At 45.5% G+C, this 21031-nt stretch overlaps 4 protein-coding genes and 1 long non-coding RNA gene across 12 annotated transcripts in view; 3 read left to right on the top strand and 2 right to left on the bottom strand.

Annotated features, from left to right (window-relative positions):
• The window catches only part of LOC118510750 (stress-activated protein kinase JNK), a 61059-nt gene extending 57978 nt beyond the window's left edge, over window positions 1-3081 (top strand). For all 5 annotated transcript variants that reach the window (XM_036052989.1, XM_036052991.1, XM_036052993.1 and 2 more), the window contains one exon: window positions 247-3081. In XM_036052989.1, coding sequence (XP_035908882.1) covers window positions 247-384 — 138 coding nt within the window. In that variant the 3' untranslated portion in view covers window positions 385-3081. The remainder of the gene's footprint in view (window positions 1-246) is intronic.
• Window positions 1278-15208, bottom strand: LOC118510756. The gene is made up of 4 exons (XR_004906060.1): window positions 14858-15208; window positions 14402-14680; window positions 14235-14323; window positions 1278-7070 (listed from the first exon to the last, which is right to left on the bottom strand). It is a non-coding gene; the product is annotated as an uncharacterized LOC118510756 (long non-coding RNA).
• On the top strand, window positions 12212-17801 carry LOC118510751 (stress-activated protein kinase JNK-like). 4 transcript variants are annotated; one of them, XM_036052996.1, is made up of 4 exons: window positions 12212-12780; window positions 15403-15567; window positions 15649-15778; window positions 16681-17801. In XM_036052996.1, the coding sequence occupies exons 2-4, from the start codon at window positions 15404-15406 to the stop codon at window positions 17557-17559; spliced, it is 1173 nt and encodes a 390-aa protein (XP_035908889.1). In that variant the 5' UTR covers window positions 12212-12780; window position 15403; the 3' UTR covers window positions 17560-17801. The 4 variants fall into 4 exon arrangements, with proteins under 4 accessions (XP_035908889.1, XP_035908888.1, XP_035908890.1 ...); XM_036052995.1 differs by lacking the exon at window positions 12212-12780 and adding an exon at window positions 12792-13062; XM_036052997.1 differs by lacking the exon at window positions 12212-12780 and adding an exon at window positions 12793-13058.
• Window positions 17751-19399, bottom strand: LOC118510754 (cyclin-dependent kinase 1). Its single transcript, XM_036052999.1, has 2 exons — window positions 19078-19399; window positions 17751-18997 (listed from the first exon to the last, which is right to left on the bottom strand). The coding sequence occupies exons 1-2, from the start codon at window positions 19224-19226 to the stop codon at window positions 18250-18252; spliced, it is 897 nt and encodes a 298-aa protein (XP_035908892.1). The 5' UTR covers window positions 19227-19399; the 3' UTR covers window positions 17751-18249.
• A 294-nt stretch (window positions 19400-19693) lies between these two features.
• LOC118510755 (methyltransferase N6AMT1) lies at window positions 19694-21027 on the top strand. The gene has a single exon (XM_036053000.1). It carries the CDS (start codon window positions 19753-19755, stop codon window positions 20428-20430), a length of 678 nt encoding a protein of 225 aa, XP_035908893.1. The 5' UTR covers window positions 19694-19752; the 3' UTR covers window positions 20431-21027.
• The last annotated feature ends 4 nt before the right edge of the window (window positions 21028-21031 follow it).

Consider the following 21031-nt stretch of genomic DNA (forward strand, 5'->3'; position numbering starts at 1 on the left):
TACCTCTCATAACCTCTTGAGACCGAACAGCTCGTGCAGAGTGCGAATAGTTCGAAGTATATGAAGAGCTCGAAGAGTACAAAGAGCTCCAAGAGTCCGAAAAGTGCCTTCTGGAAGCGCTACCTGTAAGACCTCCTGGAAGCGCTCGAGCTCACTACCCAGCACTAGGGTTTAATTAATGTACTCCATCCTATCATGGACTCTATAATAACCCTTTTCTTATCCTTCCTTTCCTCTGCTTTGTAGCCCGCACCCGGTCCGTACGATCACAGCGTGGACGAGCGCGAACACACGGTCGAACAGTGGAAGGAGCTGATCTACCAGGAGGTGATGGAGTACGAGGCGCGCAATAATCTGGCGGATGGTGAGGGTGCTCCACGGTAGAAACCGGAGGGCAGCTGTACCGTGAGTTCCGGATCACAGCCAACTTCAGCAACGGACGAGGCAATGGCGGCAGCAGCAGAAGCAGCAGAAGCATCATCAACCACGGCAGCAGCAGCAGAAGAACTGCAGCCTCCATCAGAGGAGCCACCCGATGCCATGTCGCCTGCTGAGGAGTAAGCGACGGCCGCTCCCTCTATTGCAAAAATGTATGTAAACACTTCAATCCCTGTGTTCCCCCGCCTGGGCGAGTGACGTGGCAACGGAAAAGTCAAGCAATAAGGCCGGGCCATTTAGCAAAACAGCAACACCCTCTCCCGTTGGCCGTGTACGATCGTTGGACTGGTCTGGACTGGTAGGATCTCCAAGAAGAAGCAGTGACAAAAAAAAAACACAGGTAAGCGTTCGCGAGTGTGTGTGTGTGTGTGTGCTGCAGCAGAAGTGATAAGGTTTCAAGTATCTATCCTAGCGTAGAGAAAGGAAATGGGGCGTGTGGAAGGTGATGATGATCGGTAAAGGGGCCGCACACCTGCAACAATAACGCTCTCCTCGCACACATCCTCTCTCTATCTCTGGTCATATAATAAGTGCAATAATTTTCGTGAAGCGCGCCATTAAAGCGATGGTTACACGCACACACACAGAGTGCAGCACAAACCAAAATTGTGAGTGTGTGTGTGTGCGGGCGCGCACGAACGGACGAGAGAAACGTGATATTTACTACTACAGCCTGTGTGGCCAACGTCCTTTTAGTAGAAATCGGGGGAAAAATGGAGATAAGTAACGCCACGTAACAACCACAAGCTCCCGCATAACGCGTAACGCTAAGCTCTACCACTATTGCTGCTGTGTGTTGCGGCGTAGAGCTGTGAAGACAAACGACCTTTTTTTTTTACTTTTGGTAATTTTCGACTTTTTTGTGTAATTTATTTACCTAATCGAACTAATGACACAGTGGTTTTCATAAAAGTATAAATAATGCAGCTCTTTTTTTCTCTCTTCAAAAATGCGACAAGATGGTGTAAGAGTGGGTATAAGATAAAAGGATTGTTCGGATTGTATAATAATTCCATCTAGCTTCATTTTGAACACCACTCAGCCCATACATACACACTGCCCTTCTACTTGAAGTATAGGGACAAAAAAGACTCGAAAATAAAGACACAACCCCACGGACAGTCAGACAGACAACGGACAACGGTCGTCTCTCGCGCGCAGGGTCGAGGGACAGAAGTTTTAGGCAAAAGTCATTTTGAAACCCACACACACACACACACTTCCTTAACCATCAACCCTTTCAAAAATCATTGTGTAAAAAAAATCCTCACACTTACACAGCAAAGCAGTTTACTAATCACCTCCAAAATGCGTACTTAAAATCGGAGATTAACCCGGAAGATTTATAATACTAAAAAACCCCATAGAGCAAAACATTATTTAGTTCAGTTACTAAAGGGATAGTGAAGCGATGCTGCTGAAGGAAAGACAACACTCGCCCTTCCTTGAAAAAAACAAAAATAAAAAATAGGAAAAGAGAAGAGTAAAAAAAAAGATAAAAATCAGTACATTTAACGCTAAAAACTGACTACAAAAAAACAAACGCCGCTACACTTAGATAAAACGTTTAAACCTTACAACAAAAAAGAGAAGGTTAAAGCCACAATGGATAAATTGTTTAATTCGACTTGAAGACAGAAACCAGCACACACACACACTTTGAGTAAAAGAGAAGAAAAAAAAGGTGGTGAGCATGTGTGTGTGCGTGAGTTTTGCGTTACTTTACCACACTGATTTAAAGCCAGACGTCGGCAGTAGTAAAGGCAGTAAATATTACTTTTAGTAATTCATATACTATACATATTATAAAACTACAATAAACAACAGCGGCGAGAGATAAAAAGGTAAGAAACAGTCGTGTAAATAGCAAACGCAAGGAAAAAAGAAAAACAAGAAAAAGGGCCGTGTGTCATGCGGACGCAATTCGCAAATAATCAAGCTAATGCAAATAATAATTACGGTTACATGAAAGACTACTAGAAACGGTGAATGCAAAACTAGACAAAAAGGAATGAAAAGAGTACAGGTTTTGCTTACAGAAATTCTCATACTTTGTGTGTATAAGTAGGTGATTGCGTTGCGTCAGAGTCCGCTTCCGGGGACTCGAAAGTGAATGTTTGTGTGAGGCAACCGAACGCGCTGTGTAAACGAGAGTGATTAGTGTGATCGAATAATACGAGCAAACGGAAGAAGAGCAGTAACACGTAAAATATGCAAATATCGTCGCTTGGTCGGTACTTCCTGCTGTTATTAGGCGGTTTTAGAAAACCAATAAATAAATAAACAAAGGAAGAAGGCAAACGAAAGAAGGAGAATGAAACATACAAAAACACACACACACACTAAGAAACACAAAGAAGATAAATATGCGAAACAAATTAAATTAATCACAAAACACAGAAACAAAAGCAGCAAACACAACGTTACCCCACCCCCCTGGCCAAGTCTCCAACCGCAAAACCAAACAGCTCCCATTGTTCGCCCAGCCAGCCAAAGGCCTCCATTCCTCTCTTTTTCCCCTCTCTATTTCTAAACACTAAGCAAACACTAATTACGTTACCTAAAGCGCTCTTTTTCTCCCTAATCGAATAGAAGAAGAAGAAGAAGAAGAAGGAAAATTAAAACAAGAAAAGACGCAAAAAAGAGCAGGAATAAAACAGCAAATAAGTAGTGTAACACAGCAAATAGAAAACTCAAATCCCGCACCACAGACACGTAAAAATACACGCGCAGCTTAAAACTGGAAGTGGAAGAAAGAAAGAAAACGAGAGAAAATTCAAACGAAAAAAAAAACCAGTTAAAATTTATGAGTTAAAAGCGCTAGAAAACATAACAAAAAACCTTAAAGAGAAGAAGAAGCAGAAGAAGCAAAAGAGATAGAAGAAGAAGAAGCAAAAATGGTACAGTTTTACGAATCCGCCCTTTTTATAAAGAAAACAAACAAACAAAAAATACACACACACATAAAGAGAAAGAAGGAAGAAGAATTGTTTAAACAAAAAAAAATGTTGTCCCGCTCAGTAGAAGCGTCGTGTCTCCCGAGCAAGAAGAAGAAAACAACCAAAACGCCACCATTAAACCACACACACACACACGCCGGTGAGCCTGTTAACGGTAGCGCTATAATAGCAAAAGTATGCTTAGGAATAACTAAACTAATAACACAATGTGAATTTGTATAAGTAGAAGCTTTCCTCAAAACAAAACAAAACACTCCATTCTCTATCTTGTCGAATCGTTTCTGCGAAGGAACAAACCTATAACACAGCGAGCAAACAAAAATAGAGTTGTTAACACACACACACTAAAACACATCTAGTGACAATCGCTTTATTGTTTAGTTAGCGCCAGACACACACAGACAAAGACACACATAAAGACACGATTTTTCCCTCTTTTTCCCCCTTCCGTCGGTTGGCAATAGTTTGAATAAAAAACCAGAAGAAGAAAAAGAAGAAGGGGTGCCATATACGAAGCTTAAGCTCTCATACAAACACACATAAACACAGCCAGACACAACAATATAGGGCAAAACCAAGTTTAAAATAGTAGCGAAAACAAACCAACAAACATCACCATTAGCTCTCGCCCTCCTTCTTAACAAGCTCTTCCTCTCCCTTGATAAACCAATAACGAGAGAGGGAGAGAGAAAAGGAACGCTCTCGCAGTTACTGAAAGCAATACTGCTTGCGTGTGTGCGTATTGGACAACACGCCGCCCACACATGCACCAGGTCAGGAAGAATAGCAATAGCCGATATCAGGAAGAGGAACGCATCGCCCCATCCCATCCATTCCCAGAGAAAGCAAAAGAGAACTCAAAGAAGAAGAAGAAGAAGAAGAAGAAAAACACACTCACACTCATCAGGAAGCCATTACCCCTATATATTAACATCGGATAAACATATATAAAGCAAGAGAAGAAAGAAGGAGGAAGAATTACAAAACAAAACGGGCAAAAAAATGGAAAGAAGAAAAGTAGAGAGGAAGAAAAACCCCCAAAACACAGATTATAAAAAGCGTAATTAAATTATTTCCGTGAGAGTGAAACAAAAACAAACGAGATAAGAGAGAGAGAAAAGAGAGAAAAGGATATTAAAGACGGGGAGTTTACTACTGCCTAGCTTCTAGTGGGGAAAAACAAAATGGAGTAAAAGAAGAAAACAAAGCTTAACAAAACCCGTATAAGAAAACACAAATCCTTCCCCCTCAAAAAAGAAGAAATGCAAACAGTAAAACAGAACAAGAAGAAGGGAAGAAGGAGGGATATAGAAGTAGAAAAGCGGTAGAAAGGAACAAACGGAGAAGAAAGTGAAACGAGAGAACAAGAGAAGGAAAGAAAACACTCCTGATACACTCCTGTGGAAAAAAGCGTGAAGAAAAAGAGGAAGAAAAAGAAGGATAGAAATGAATGAATGAAACCAGCTGTGTATTAACAAACAAACAAAATAAACAAAAACACACACGCGCATAGAATTGTAGAGAAAGATAAGAAAGGAGGAAGAAAACACACGAACGTTTGTATAAGACAAGGAAAACAAGCGACGTGCGAAAGAACTGGATGTGTGTGTGCGTGTACGAGCGAATGAGAAGAGAGAGAGAGAGAGAGAGCGAGAGAACGCGAAAGAGATTAGGAGAAGAAGAAAATAAGCAAAACAACAAACAAAAAAAAGAAGAAATTATTCGAATGCACGCGATAAATGAAAATAAATGAATTAATAACTACCAATAAAAGGGTGATTTGGTTCTGTGTGTTTTTATTACTATACAAAAATATATTTTTAAAACATTGCCCCGAAAATGAGAAACTTTTCTGCCGAAACTTGATTTCGGATACCAGGCGAGCATCATCCCAGCGAGGAGAAGGTAGAATTGTTTCTTCGGCGATCCCAGATAGCCGGCGCAAAAAGTGACGAAAATTCGATCTTCGATACCAGGCGAGCATCCACATCAGGAGGCAACCTTTCGATCCGCCTGATGAGCCTGGTACTTTTGACGAAAAAAAATTGATCGAAAATTCGATCGTCGATAACAGGAGAGCATCCACAGCAGGAGGTAACATTTATCCGACGGCGCCGGGTATTTTCGCCCGAAATAAAATTGGCCTTAAATTTGGTTTCCGATACCAGGAGAGCATCCTTTTCAGGAGGTATCATTCGATTCACGGCGACTTACTTTTTTCGAACCGAAATTGATCCAAAATCCAGTTTTCGATACCAGGGCAGCATCCAAAACAGGAGGTAACACATTTGCCGCACGTCGATCGTTGCTCCGCCTGTTACTTTTTCCGAACCAAAATTTTATCCACGATACCAGGAGAGCATCCAAACTAGGGGAGGATGCCATTTTAATGCCCGTTTCGGATACAGTGCTAGTCAACATAATAAGACCGGTCCAAAATTTAATAAAACGCATAAATTTGATCAGAAATGTTTTTGATGGTATTGTTATTAAACTTTTTCGGGTTTTCTTTCGAATTACTCTAAATATATTTAAGTGTTAGTTTTGTTATTAATTAGCATTATTTTTATCTCTTAAGCTTAAAATGCACTTTTTAATTGTTTTTCTTTCTTTTCTTCCTATTTTTCTTCTTTTCTTTTCGTCTATTTAAACCAATCTTACTGTTTTACTTTGTTTTCTTACTATTGTTTTACCGTTTATGTTTTTTTTTCTTGCTGTTTATTTGTCTATTCTTGCTGTTTAATTTCGTATTTTCCATTTTATACTGTATATTTTACATTTCTTATAGCTGTATCTTGTTTTGTTTTCTTCTTTTTGGTATAATTTGTTGTTTTCTTGTCTTTTCATGTCGTTATGTGTGCGTATTCTTTTTCTATGTTTTCCTTTGTGTTTATTACATGTTTTCTTTTATTTTCATTGCTCTGACTTGCATTTCCTTCGCTTTTCTCTTAGTTTTCTCGCGAAATTATAGTTTTTTCTCATTTTAACCTACTTTTTATGTTTTTGCTGTCTAAATTCGTATTTTTTATTATTTTACAGTGCTTTTTTCTTTTCTTCTTGATTTTTTTTGTTGCTGTTTTATAGTCTTTCCGTGTCGTTACGATTATCTATTCTAACTGTTTTATAAGTCTCTACTCCATGTTTATTTTAGTTCTTTAAGTTTGGGTCTGTTTTTTATTCTCTTTACTGGTACTTTAAACGTGGTGGCATTAGTTTTTCGAGTTTTTACCCCCTTTTTAGTACCTTTCCTCGATAAACTTAAGCTGTACTTAGTTTTTCGATACGTTCAACTGACTATAGGCTTATAATTGGTTGTTTTTAAGTAAAATTGCTACATTAAATGCCTGCAAATACTGGCTAGAGCTCTCAAAAACAGCAGAACTCACGGGATTTTTGCCGATTTGTTGAGCTTCTTTTGAACTTGTGGTCCTTATCATCTAGGAAAAAGGAGTATAGTTCTTCGATTTGGACTCCTCAGCAAGCATTTCCTCTAAATCCTTCGGGGTTTGACTCGAAGGGAGCATTCTTCGTTCTTTCGATGCTTTTTCTAGCCTTCTCCACATCAGCGTCTTAGCCTTTCGCTCTGATCCCAATACGACACTTGGCTACCAGGTGCGAATAGCTCTGTCTTCTCATCTGCTTTCTGAGCTCGCCTTCTTCCACCCATCAGACCTATTGCAAAAAGAAAAAGAAAATAAGATATGTATTAATGTTGAGAAAACAGACACACTTTTATATTTAAAAAAATAAACTAAAAATATTAAGTACAAGAAGATTTAAATACTGGTCAGCTATAATTAACTGGCCACCACTGTACTTCTCAGAGCAAAGAAGAGTATAGAATCACATACTATTGTCTTATCGCTCGCTTCTCATTGGTTGATCGATCGGTGTGATCGGGAGATGATAATCCGGATTTGATCACTCCCTATCAGAAGCAATACGCCATTTCTTTCCCTCAGCTAGTATTTCTCTCTCCGATCTCTCTTATCAAACGGTAATCAATGGTAGCTTAGTGAAGCGATAACGATCAATCCCTCCTTTTCCCTATCGGTCGTTAACAGCCGTCCGATAGAAGGAAACAAAAATACGTATCAAATTCTTATCGAGACTGACCCAGAGCTATAAGTAAGTGTGAACTGTCGGACGGTCCCAACCATGATTCACCGCCGCCGTCCAAGCGTGTGTATGTGGCCGCGCATCGTTCACCATGACCATGGCCATCAACAACAAGCATATCTTCCTTGACGTCACTGACCCAAACAACGCACGGCGAGACTGTGTCGACATGTGTCGTTGTGTAATGTGAGAACCCGCGCGTGCCCTCGCGTGTGAGTTCCAACCAGCTGATCGTGCGGTGAGTACCGGACTCACCGCTTTACGAGACCGAACGACTCTGCGCATTAGAGAAATTCAATATCCATGTGAAATTTGATTGGGATCGCGATTTTTTTGCTTTTTTTCCGGTTTTCTAGCCCAACCAAAAAGGCGCCGACTGACTCATTTTTGATTGGGCGCGAGCCAGCCTCCTTCACAAAAGAACAAAACCTGCTTTTCTGGATGGCTTTCGATGGCTTTTCACTCTCCTGCCATGCAGCTTCTTCGTCGTCGTCGTCGGGGGCGATGAGTCACGAGCCCACGACGTACCCCGCATATCGCATCCAAAAATAACGTCGAGGAAATTATGGGGCTTTCGGCTGTCCCATAGTGTGATAAGTCGCGTACGTCCTCCTCCATTTGGTGACCCACCAGGAGAGAGAGAGAGAGAGAGAGAGAGAGAGAGAGAGAGAGAGAGCTTATCGCACCCGAAACCTTTAGCCAGGAGTAGTGCTGCACCAGTCCAATCTTGAGTCCGGCGACCAGAGAGGGGGGTCTGGGAGATGTATGGTTGCGATTTATGATTCAATATTCGGGTACGCACCGCCGGCTGTAAAGTCATATCGTTGACCGGCTTAGTAGCTTCTGGATGGTCTGGATGGTTGGTAAGGAGACCGGGCCCGCCACTCTAAGCGCCATCGTTCGCTCTTCTGACTGAGGAGACGTGTTGATGATTCATGGTCACCACAGCAAGCAAGCAAGGGATCCTGGGTGTTTGAAGATCAAGCCTCCATAACTCACAAGGTCGCGGGTCCATTTTATCTGCAGCTTAAAATAGAAGAAACTCGGGTTTGTGGTGTCAAAGCGGCAGGAATGTGCCGGTGAGATAATAAGATCCAGTTTGCAGACGAACCACCGCTAGCTACCGGATGGCATCATCCTTCCATACTCCGCCGGGGCTCCAGATTCCCGAGACATCTTCCCAAGCACGTGCTGCTAGCTCGGGGCGACCTCCGTGTTATGACCGTTTGTTTGTCTCTGCGAGTACGATACGGACTTCCCCTTTTACGGCTACTGTTGTTGGCTTGTCACTGCCGTTTGCCTTATTTAACTGGCATTTCTAGGGTTTGCTGTGCTAGATCTACATGTGAGAGGAGTTTATCAGAGGCCCGAGATGTTTCCCTTTTCAAATTTTATGCCTCCACAGTTTCATATTAAACTCAAGCCTCATCTTCAGCGGCCTACGGTAAGGATTCTAGTGGCTTATCAACCTAATCAATCAATCAACCCACCAAACCAAATCAAAATGTCCCCTCGAAAGGGTGTCACATAATCACGTGTCTGTATTGTGAATATATTTATAACTCAGCTTGACTCGCGGGTCTTAGGTTCTAATCTGCGCTAATCTTCCACCGCATTTAGATCTCACAGCGTTTGTCTAAGTGAGTCATAGAGTTATAGAGGTTCAGCACCAGACCAGGCAGATGGAAAGTTTGAAGCTACTATGTAATGCAAATTCTGGAGGATTGAAAAGGGAACTTCATATCGTAACTCCTGAGTTAAGGCGATCTTCATTCATATTATTGTGACGGTAATGTTCAACTCGTTAGCTTTAACCTTTTGACTGAGCCGTGCCTCTCATGACTGATTCATGCCACAATCATCCAGGTGTTGGAATACAAAACTGAGATTCATAAGATGCGAAGATTCAGGTTCGACGACGCGTTAAACAGACTGTTACGCATGATCAAGCGCACAAGTCGCACAGATCTTCACTGTCTTGTCTGCGTAACGCTCTAGTCTATTCTTCGATCAAACAGCGATTATTCTCATCGATCGCGGTGAGCCTATGAGCTTTAGAATGAGGTTTCAGCTGGCAGAATGTTAAGCTCGACTTTTATCCGGAGCTGATACAGGACCAGCTGACTTAGGTATTCGTTAACAAAATATTGAAGAAGTCAGAGACATGGCAGTTTTTGATGTTCAACCATCTGAGTGATTGGGACTGGCAAGAATAAAAGCGATATTCGTAAAAGGGACACTTGCTCTCTCTCTTCTTGGCCCAACGACCTATCTTAGGGCATGGCTGCCATTTCTAGCTTACAAGGGTCGTAATGATACCACGTAGTTGGATAGTCAGTCCTTACTACGGGGAAAACGGACCGGATGGGGTTTGAACCCCACTTCTGCCGTATGCCGGTCTAACACCGGCCCGCCCTACTTGAACAGCTTTGTGGACTGCTAATTAGAATATTTAGATTAATTTTACTAGCAACCTCCTTAGGGCTTACTGCCTCCTGCGGCAACAAACTCTTTGAATTAGGTGTGACAAGGAGACTTACTTACTTATCAGGCGCTACAACCGCTTTGCGGTCTTGGCCTGCTGCAACAATCCTCGATACCGCTCACGGTTCAGCGCCGTCGTTTGCCAATCCGTTATCCCGGCCGTTCTGGCGGACGCATCAACGCCATCACTCCATCTCAATTTGGGCCTACCAGGCCTCCTCTGTCCTTGTGGACGGCCTAAAAGGACTTTACGGGCTGGGTCGTCCGGTGTCATTCTCATGACGTGACCAGCCCACCGGAGCCTAGCGAGTCTAATGCGCTGTACGATAGTGAGATCATCGTACAGCTCGTAGAGCTCGTCATTGTAGCGGCTCCTCCATTGTCCTGCCACACATACGGGGCCAAAAATCCTTCTGAGCATCTTCCTCTCGAACGCGGCTAAGAGGGCTTCGTCAGTCTTGGACAGAGTCCATGTCTCAGAGGCGTATGTGAGTACTGGGACTATAAAAGTTCTGTACAGATGTGATGTGACAAGGAGAAGTCTTATTGAAAACATGTTCAGCTCTGAGTTTAATGCGTTTGACTAGGCAACTGTCCGATACGGACCATAATAACCGTCAATGATAGCATTCCAAGATCCATTTGGGCCGGTCCGAAGACCGAGGCGACAGTTGCACCGACAGTTCACACGGCAGGGCCGGGGTTCAAATCCCATCCAGATCGACGCCTTCCCGTATGCAGGACTGATGACTATCCAGCTACGGGTACAATCAAGTCACAGAAAGCCAAAAAAAGGCAGGCCCGAGACCTCTTGAGGCTGCAGTGCATACGATCTAACACATCAAAGACTGTGAGTCGGACCTTATCATCAGCCAACTCCTAGGAGCCACAAGAGGCGAATGAGGTCTCAGGGCCGCCGCCCAAAGACTCTATAAATGAACAATTACAACAAAAAAATCTAGGAGCCACGATTTGATCGGCATAATACGTACTCTATGTGACAGGAATTTGGCGTTTCGAAGGCAAGAAGAAGGCATAAATCTTCAATTTCTGTGTACTACCAGTTTCACTGTTCGTTCGGTTCGTCAATTAAGCAGTGATGATAATTTTGTGTGGCGCCAGTCTTCACGCGGCAGGACCGAAAACCGTTCCCCCATAGCGAGGACTGACTGCGGTATCAATAAGTCTAGTAAGCCAGAAATGACAAAACCTTAAGAGATCTCGGCCTGTAATTTTCTTCTTCATCTTAACCTCATCAGGACATTTGTGCTTTGATGCTTATAGGTTACTGTTCTCATGCAAATACAAGCTAACGCTCTAAAAGTGAGCTTGAGCCAGAGTATCAGAGCCACGAGCACAGAAAAGTTGAGCTTCACAAGCCGGTAGATCATCAATCATTAGGGAATAGGAATAGGAAGACCAGTGCTACATACACTTGACAGAATCATCAGCTGCTTATGGATCTGAGGCACAAGAGTCGCCTGTGAGATTCTCTCTTCCCTTGCGGATACACGTAGCTGGACAATCATAAGACGGGGAGGACTCGCATACCCCTTCTCGATTCGATTACGAGCACAATTATCACCACCGATTGCATTAGCCCCCGCTGCACAACATCCGAACATCCGCCACTCGCAGCCTTCAGAGGAGCGAGCCTTGGGACTTCCCAGCAGGGTTAAGCAAACTGTGGCCCTTTAAACCCCCCCTGACTGACCCACTGCGACCAAGAAAGAGAGAGAGAGACCGTGAGTTAGCGGACCACCATCCTCCCCCCTAACGACGTCATCAGCGTTGTGTGCATTGATTGCGTGTGGTTCGATTCGGTGCTATCAAAGTGAAGCGCGCGTCCGGTGAGCGATACGGTGAGAGCGCATGAAGAGAATACCGTCGCCCCCGTCGTAGGTGTTCGCAATGGGCAGGCGAAAGGGAAACAAAACCAAACCTTTTCGGTGAGAGTATTGGTGGTGGTGTCTGCAAACGGTCGGGACCGTTTTCGCCGGCGACCGAACCATGCTCCATGCTGCTGCTGCTGCTGCTGCTGCTGCTGGTACACACCACGACGCCGATGATTCATTCAACAAAAACTTGTCCCGCGCGCTCGGTTCAGTCTTCGGCTTGGCGCAACTCGAAAGGGATGGGTAGGGGGGGGTAGGTGAGAGACCCGCCAGGAGACCACGATGCCGCCGAGCAGCGATTCCAACACACGAGTAAGGGAGTGTTGTGCGCGCGCACACGCTCAACCGCGAGGCAACGGTGGCAGTCTTAAGCATCCCGGCGTTGTGATCGGTCGCGTTTGGTGGAGAGAGGATCATCATCATCATCATGTCGCGCTGTGGTGCCGTACGATCGTCTTCTGTGCGCCGTACCTGAGGGGAACGGGTACCACCAACACCATCATCGCCAGACAGCAGCAGTGGCGAGACAAAGCGATCATCGAGCAGCAGCAACAGTGTTGTTCTAAACGGAGACAGTCCAAACGGTGTGACTCTCCAAAGGCAATTTTCAAACAAGAAAGAAAGTGTGCGCGATCGTGTGCTCCAGTGTGTATGTGTGTATATGTGTGTGTGTGTGTGCATCGGGAACAAACACCGTCCGCGTATCGATCGGGGTTGTGTGTTGTCGCGGCGCGTAAAGTTCTTTGTTTATCCGCGGTTCCAAACAGAGGCGCGTGTCGGTGGACACGTACACCCTCTTTTGCTTCTTAAAGCCGCAAGTTTTGTGTTGCCATTTTAATATTAATCGGTGAATCGGTGTAGTGAGCTAAGCTAAGTTGTCCAAGGTGAGTTGATCCTTCCACCTATCTGTGCTTATCTGACTCATCTCAACTCTGCGGAGACCAACAACAACGAAAAAAAGTCCCATTAGTCAGCTGTGTGTAACGCACGCACGCACGCACGCACGATCGGACGGTTGGAGTTTCCAAAAGTGAGTGTTGGTGGGACACCGGATCACGTCCGCCACGGACGGAAACGCGCAAGCATTCCACCACCGCGCTGCTCTACGCGAGTTTTGCGAAACTCCAACCGATGACGTCGCGATCGTTCGCGTTCGCGGAAAGTGAGTGAGTAACCAAACCCCGCTGAGGAACCGAACCGCCGAGGGGTAACAATAGCGACACCCCTTCCAATGACATCACGCACAGAATAAGGGTTACTGTGTTACACATACACTGTTCTCGCGCGCTCGAAAGATCAGCTGGTGGGAAGAGGGTTTAAGTGGCGATGCTGTCAGGGATGGGCAAGCTTTTAAGGGGGTGGTTTGGAGCAATATCCATCGGTGAACGAGTTTTTAAAGTGATTTTTCCAGCTATGGACGAGCGGAATTGATAGCCCACCAACGAAGCTCTAAATCAAAATATCCGTGAAAAAATTATTTAAAAATTATTCTTCGATAATTTGTTCTTGTTCTTAAGCAGTACGGCCAGGCCGTTCTTGTGGAATAAAAAATCGCCCTTGTCCAGCTTTTTCGGATTGCAAAAGGGCTAGGTTAGCTAGTGGTTTCAGGATGGGTAATCAGAGTCCGTAGCCATGTCCATGTTATTAAATCTTGCGTCATTGACTCGGTTGAAGAATGATCTGTTATTCGATATCAATAGTCGTATTGATGCGACCATATTTCACAACACCTGAGAGTTTGGGGCGGTCCGGTTGAGAGCCGAGGCGATAACGGCGACGGTCTATACACACCAGGACCGGGGTTCAAATCCCATCCAGACCCTCCCTCCGTACGGGCTGACTATTTTACTACGGGTAAAATGAAGTCATCGAAAGCCAGAAACGGCAGGTCGAAACCTTTCGAGGTTGAAGCGCAAAGGAAGAAGAAGAACCCATCAAACGTTTTAAAATTAGGTCTTTTAAAACTAGTGTTACTTCTGATGGAGCTTAAGTTGCTTTTTTAATACTGTTTCATGGTAGCTTTCGTTTTGATTACCTGCCATGAATCTAACGCCCAATAACAAGGCCCTATTTTCCTTGACTAGCAATAGGTCATAGGAATGTGTCAATATGGAATTAAGACAATAATTGAAATGAATAGGTTTAAAACCCATGTCCCAACGTTGAAATGTAAGACAGATTATAAGCAAAATTCGTTACGAACACATAACTAAAATGCGAGCGGCGCCACATTTATCCGAGCTTGACCGTAAATGACCAACGAATTCATTTAGACAAGTCTTTCAGTTGCCGAGCAATAAAAAATTCTTTAAAATATTCCATTTGAATTAGCACTTACCTTATGTTTTGGAAGTACGCCGTCCTCGTTCAGCTTGATCCTTGTGATCGTTGAAGAGTTGACGAAATGCTTTGTCGCTTCAGGCGATGCTGCAGTAAAAAAAAGAGGACAAAAAAGGAAAATTATTAGTTACAAAATACTATTTCCACGGGTCTTTCCCATCTTACCCGTTTGATGACCACTGGCAACCCGAGACGATTGGCCCGCTCTCTCCCTAATCCACCGAACTAAGCGAAATCCAAGAGCGCCGGGTAGGATCTCGAGTGGGCGAGATCGCGAACTCATGTGGCGCTCAATGAATCTTTATCCCCCCAAAAAAAAAAAACACGCGCAATCCCCGTCGCCACTGAGTGTTGATCATCGCACGTGGTGAAGCTCTAGCGTTGATGCTGGCCACTCAGCACGAGACAAGCATACGCGACACAAAACGATGACGTGTGGTCTCTCTATCGACGTCGAATCAATTTCAACCCCGTACCAAGGGATGATTCACGAACCGATTCCGCACCGAACGGGGTGATGTCGCGTGTGTAGAGCATCATGACGAATGGAAATAAAGAGAGAGAGAGAGAGACAAAGCCGTTATAACAATATGACAGTACTTCGATAGTGTGTCTACATACCTCCCCTACACTGTTCATCTCACGCTGCACTCCACCTGCCCGTGATAAGATCGTAGTAGATAGGAATTGGGCAACCACCACCACCACGGCGTTCGTCGTCATCATTTGTTTTAGGAAATGAAGATCACCACACACGGAACTCTTATCGGAGGGCAGCGACGCGACGAGCCACAGGAATCTTGAATGGGTGTCATTATGATGCGTTCAACAGCACACCGACTAAATATATGTCACACAACCTCTGCGCTCAACGCGAGGCACACCTTCGTTAGCGGGCGCCTGGTGAGACACAATGTTGCTCGTCCACACCCTCCAGACCTCGTTCGAGTTTCCTTTTCTTTTTTTTCAAAAGTCGCTTCACGCGGGGTGGAATAATCAACCAGCTTCAATTGCAAGGTGCTAATCGTACGGTTAAACAACTTCGCTGTTTCCGTTGCGCTAAACAAACACTCTAATTCTGCAAAGGAACACCCTTTTTGGGGCTGGATGAAAAATAAAAGACACCTTCCCACAACAATGATCGCCGGTCTGCTCTTATCCCATAGCATGCAATCTCAAGCAAACGGTGCCGATCAGGAGGAACAAAGCAGTGCTGTCCACCGGACCACCGGTGGCTGCTCGTCGACACATGAGTTCCGCTTCGATCTTCCGTCCCGTTTCCCGCACGCACACCTGGTACCGATCGGGATCGGTGTCCAGGGTGCCGTATGGTAAGTCCCTTGTACGATTCAAGATTCTTCAAACGCGAATGACTCATTCACACTGTGCTCTGCTCACACGCTCCATTACAGCAGTGCGGTGGACCTGAAAACGGGGCGCCAGTTAGCAATAAAGAAACTGTCGCAACCATTCCAAGATGTCACATTCGCGAAGCGATCGTACCGGGAGCTGAAGCTGATGCGATTAGTCGATCATCCTAATGTAAGTAATCGTCCGGAAGAAACGGAGCTAGGCTTGAGGAGGCTGGGGACGGGAACGATTTACGATACAATCTGACCCCTGACATGATGTGAATCTTAGCTGGAAGGGCAACTTGGACGACGAAACTTTCCAGGCTACAGAGGTGCTTGGACAATAAGACCGTTTCGATAATGAGGTTTCTTGGTAGATGTAGCTTGGACGAAGAGGCCCACGTCGACGATAGACGATGATGACTCTTTAACTACAACAACTCTTGTTTTGTAAAGCCAAATCTCCTCCAAGGACTCTTGGTAGTAGAAGGTTAAACGGATAGGGTTCTTGGTAGATGTGACTCCTGCTTGATTACGAGGACTTTTTGTAGTCAAAGTCCTTCCTTCGACTTCTAGCTTTCTTCGTAGATGCAACCCGAATGACGAAGCCTCCATTTAACCGCGAGTTATTTGAGTAAAACAAAATCCCTTGGAAGAGTAAAAAATCCACGGACGCCAAGTTCATCTATGCGAGGAGATAATTCTGGAAGATATGATCGACCAGGTCTTTTCTTAAAGCCAGGCTATGTGATGCGAGATGCCAAAAAGATTTCGCTAAAAAGGGGAGGGGTTTGCGTAATTTTTCCGTCAAAACCATCTCGGCTCATCTACCCGCGTTGTTTAGAGCACTGCATGCTATCTCTCTCTTCAACCGAAAGCTACCATGGCAACGCATGGAAAGTGACAGAGAGGGCTAGAGAGAAGCGAAATCTTTCCGAGATTTCAGCTCGAGGAGGCGAAATCTTTTTGACGGATAGATTTCGCATAACCCCCCCTTTTTAGCGAAATCTTTTTGGCATCACGCATTAGAGACGAGGCTCTCACTGTTAGTAATAATGCCCTCCGCCCTTCCATTTCTTCTCCCGCGCCCAGATTATTAAGCTCCAGTACGCTTACACACCCCAGCAGACGCTGGAAACGTTCCGGGACGTGTACATCTTCACCGAGCTGATGGACAACAACCTGCGGAACGTGATCGGCACCAAGCTCGACCACGAGCGCATCTCCTTTCTCGTGTATCAGATGCTGTGCGGCATCAAGTACCTGCACGCGGCCGGCATAATCCACCGCGACCTCAAACCCTCGAACATAGTCGTGTGTAAGAACTGTAGCCTTAAGATACTGGACTTTGGGCTGGCGCGCAGCATCGACACCAGCTTCACGATGACGCAGTACGTCGTGACGCGCCACTACCGGGCACCCGAGATCATCCTCAACATGGAGTACGACACGAAGGTAGACATCTGGTCGATCGGCTGCATTATGGCGGAGTTGATTACGGGCCGGGTGCTGTTCCCCGGTACCGATCACGTCGACCAGTGGATGCGCATCGTACAAACGCTCGGTACACCGAAGCCTGAGTTTATCGCCCGCACCACACCCGGCACCCAGCGATACATCAGCAATCAACCGACCGTGCCGGGACGCCCGTTTGCGGAGCTCTTCCCGGACGAAGTGTTCGATGCGGGAACTTCGAGCAATCATCCCCAGCTAACGAACGATTCGGCCCGGGACTTTCTGCGCCGGATGCTTGCGTTCGATCCGAGGGAGCGGATTTCGGTGGACGAAGCGCTGAACCATCCGTACATTCACGTGTGGTACTACGAGGAGGATGTGAACCGGCCACCGCCCCAACCGTACGATCATTCGATCGACGCGCAGGTGTTGACGGTGGAACAGTGGAAGAAGCTGCTGTTCGCGGAGATACAGGACATTCAGCGGACGATGTCACTGGACGATGGGGAAGGGTGAGGGGGGCGGAAAGGCGGGTACGATCGCACAAGGCCATTAGTTTCCTTTTTGAGGCTGTTATTTGTTAGAGACACTAGGATCTTATTAGGTGAACGTATACCTAAGGCGAGGCATTTACTTATTACAATTGTTGTTAGTCGAATCGGAACTAAACCTACGTTCTCAGTTGATCGGTGGCGTAAAGTCGGCTGTAGCTGTACTAAGAACACTGTTGTTTTATTAAATAAAGTTTTAGAAATATTTGTTCTTTGCATTAATTACATTCCTATAGACCTAAACGAGACGATGCTCACGCGCCAACCCGCACACGGCCCAACGATGAAGACCACAGGGACCGGTGCAGAGAGTCGAATATAAGAGAGAGTCGAGATAGAGAGGAGGACAGACGAAAGGATCCTGTGTTTTGCTTTTGCTTCACGAGACGAATATTTACATCCTATATATCCGAACGGACGAGAAAACTACCAAGACGCCGACGAACAGGTGGACAAGGAGAACATTGAACGGGGGGACAAGGCGAATCAGAATCCAGAAATCCTTACTCCAATCGAATTAGTAAATGTACAGAGGACAAAGAATAGAATCGATCAGACAGCACTTATTATAGGAAAGACAGATCGTTAGATATAGATTAAATGACTTGCAGGAAATTAAAGAAAGAGGGGGGAAAAGTGCATACGAGCCTGCCACTTATTCGGTCGGTATGTTGCCCCGCTCGAACCCATCGAAGTACTTGTGCTCGAGGATCTTCTTCGCCGAGATGCGCAACATCGGATCGTAGATAAGGCACTTTTGCAGCAGATCGATACCGGCCGAATCCAGGTTCGACACCTGACTAGCGAGATTGTTCTGCGTCCAGCACGGGAACGAGGATTTGTAGTCCGGTAGCGAGGTCACACCGGGCCAAATGTCATCCGTCGGTGTGCGCAGTATGCGGAACATCCGGAACAGCTGATCGATCTCCGAATCGCCCTGGAACAGTGGCTTTCTGGTGGCCATCTCGGCGAAAATGCATCCAATCGACCAGATGTCCACCGGGCAGGAGTAGCGCGGCGATCCGAGCAACACTTCCGGCGCCCGATACCAGAGCGTTACGATCTCGTGTGTGTAGTTGCGGACGGGAATGCCGAACGAACGGCCCAACCCAAAATCGGCCACCTTTATAACGCCCTCCTTGTTGATGAGCAAGTTCTGTGGTTTCAGGTCACGGTGCAGGACGCGCCGTTTGTGGCAGAACAGCATTGCGGCCGTAATCTGGTACATGTAGCTTTTGACCAGATCCGAATCGATCATCTTCTCCGGCGGCAGACTGTCCATGTACTTCTTCAGGTCCATCGACAGGAACTCGAAGATCAGATACAGACGGTTCTCCTCCATCAGCACATCGAGCAGCGACACAACGTTCCGGTGCTTCAGCTCCTTCAACAGCGAGATCTCTCTGGAGGGACAGAAACGAATGCAAGGTGTTTACCGCAACTGCCACGTGTAGTTGGCCACCTGCTGGTGGTGGTTGCTTACCTGATTGCCGTCGACGGGATCCCTTCGTCCTCCGCTTCCAGCCGGATCTTCTTCATGGCCACGATCTCGCCGGTGATCTTGTTCCGTCCCTTGTACACCACCCCGTACGTACCTTCGCCAATCTTTTCTATCTTCTGAAAGTGTTCCATCGTGCACCGGTGCCCGCTTTTCCCTGTGTTCTCGTGATGTTCTGCTGGACCAACCGCGTGTTTTTCCTTACAATCGTGCTAGAGAACGGAAGATGCGTTTAAATGCCAACTCCGAAGCAAGATGCGCGTTGTAAACAACTTCGAGCGCGTAATAAATGGCGTTCGTTATGTTTGAATAGCGTTGAAGCGGACGTTACTGCTCGACTGTCAGCGGTGGTTTGACATTTCGCTTAGGTTGCTGCTGGAACAGCAGGATCGAGCAGTTTTGCTTTATGAGCGCTTTGATCGCATGGATGACATGTACAATATTGTCTGCTCTTAACATTTTTGTTCAATTTTGTAGTGAAAGAATAGAATAAACTTATAATAAATAATACATATACCAATTTTAGTGCAAATTTTTATAAAATCTCTTATTTATCGGCTTCCTTTTGCAAAAAGCAAACAATCAGCTGACAACTGCCGGCAGTTGATTTTTGTAAACAAACACACACCAAACAACATCCCGCAAGTGCGCACCGTACCGATGGAAACTCCCGTGTTTAAATTCGAACCACAAGATTACGACACGGTTTACGAACCTTCCGAAGATTCGTTTCTCCTTCTTGACGCGCTGGAAGATGAGCTTGAGTCGATAAAAGCTCGCCAACCTTTACTGTGCGTAGAAATCGGACCGGGCAGTGGTGTGCTTATAGTCGCGCTCGAAAAACATCTTCCCTCCGGACGAAGCCACTTTATTGGATTCGATATCAATCCGAACGCATGCCAGATGACACAAAAAACTTGCCAACTGAATGGCACTGCGTCGGTGGATGTAGTGAATATGGATTTACTAGCGGGGTTACGGACGGCGTGTGTGGATCTGCTCGTGTTTAATCCACCGTACGTTCCCACGCAACCGGCGGCCGATTCGCTGGAAGAACATATCGGCGAGTTTCACCTATCGGGCGAGGATCAGAATCTGGTGCACGCGTGGGCTGGTGGCGCTGATGGTAGAATCGTAACCGATCGTGTGTTGGATGATTTGGATCGGATACTATCGCCACGAGGAGTGTTTTATCTGTTACTGCTTAAGGAGAACAAACCGGAGGAAGTTTTGAAGCAAATGGAACGCAGAAACTTCCGGGGCGGTATTATCAAGGAGCGACGGATACGCGGCGAACATCTGTACGTATTGCGGATAGAACGGACCGGGGGAAATTGAACTGACAAGCGGACGAATAAATCCCCCTAACAAGAGAAGACAATCTCTAAGGAACGTTACAGAATTTTCAACGATGCAATTGAGAAGTCCATCGGAATATTGATTTGTCCAGCCATATTATTGATTTATTCATTGAGATGCTGCTGTTTTAGCAGTATTGTATACCTATACAAATCAACATTCCGATGGACTTCTCAATTTTATCGTTGAAAATCCTGTTTAACGCACTACAAAAATTTCCGAGAAGGGCGTGGACCGTATCAGCAAGCCGAACCGGTTTCCAGCTATATTTAGGAACATGTTCTGGAAAGTAATATAACAGTCTTACCAGTCATAGTAAAGTTAATACGGCAGTCATACCCAAGACGAGTTGGATAGCAATCAATAAGGACCAAACTTGGAACAATGTTGTAAATAATAGAAGAATCCGATTTTTTAACCGTCCTTAGTAGATACAGCCAAAAAATTAAGTTAAACATTACGGCAAAAATACCAAAATTACCTACAGCACCTCCACCACTAACACAGTGATCGTGGAGTTTGCCTAGCAACGGGGAAAAACTAAAATAAAAAAGAAACAACCCACTGTAAACTTGATCCT

The sequence above is a fragment of the Anopheles stephensi genome, chromosome 3 (assembly GCF_013141755.1).
Source record: "Anopheles stephensi strain Indian chromosome 3, UCI_ANSTEP_V1.0, whole genome shotgun sequence".
NCBI lineage: Eukaryota > Metazoa > Arthropoda > Insecta > Diptera > Culicidae > Anopheles > Anopheles stephensi.

Coding starts and splice junctions, on each gene's coding strand:
- LOC118510751 (XM_036052994.1), top strand. CDS start 15,344: ATGAAAAATAAAAGACACCTTCCCACAACAATGATCGCCGGTCTGCTC. Junction 15,568..15,648: donor GGTGTCCAGGGTGCCGTATG/GTAAGTCCCTTG, acceptor GCTCCATTACAG/CAGTGCGGTGGACCTGAAAA. Junction 15,779..16,680: donor GATTAGTCGATCATCCTAAT/GTAAGTAATCGT, acceptor TCCCGCGCCCAG/ATTATTAAGCTCCAGTACGC.
- LOC118510754 (XM_036052999.1), bottom strand. CDS start 19,226: ATGGAACACTTTCAGAAGATAGAAAAGATTGGCGAAGGTACGTACGGG. Junction 18,998..19,077: donor ATCCCGTCGACGGCAATCAG/GTAAGCAACCAC, acceptor CTGTCCCTCCAG/AGAGATCTCGCTGTTGAAGG.
- LOC118510755 (XM_036053000.1), top strand. CDS start 19,753: ATGGAAACTCCCGTGTTTAAATTCGAACCACAAGATTACGACACGGTT.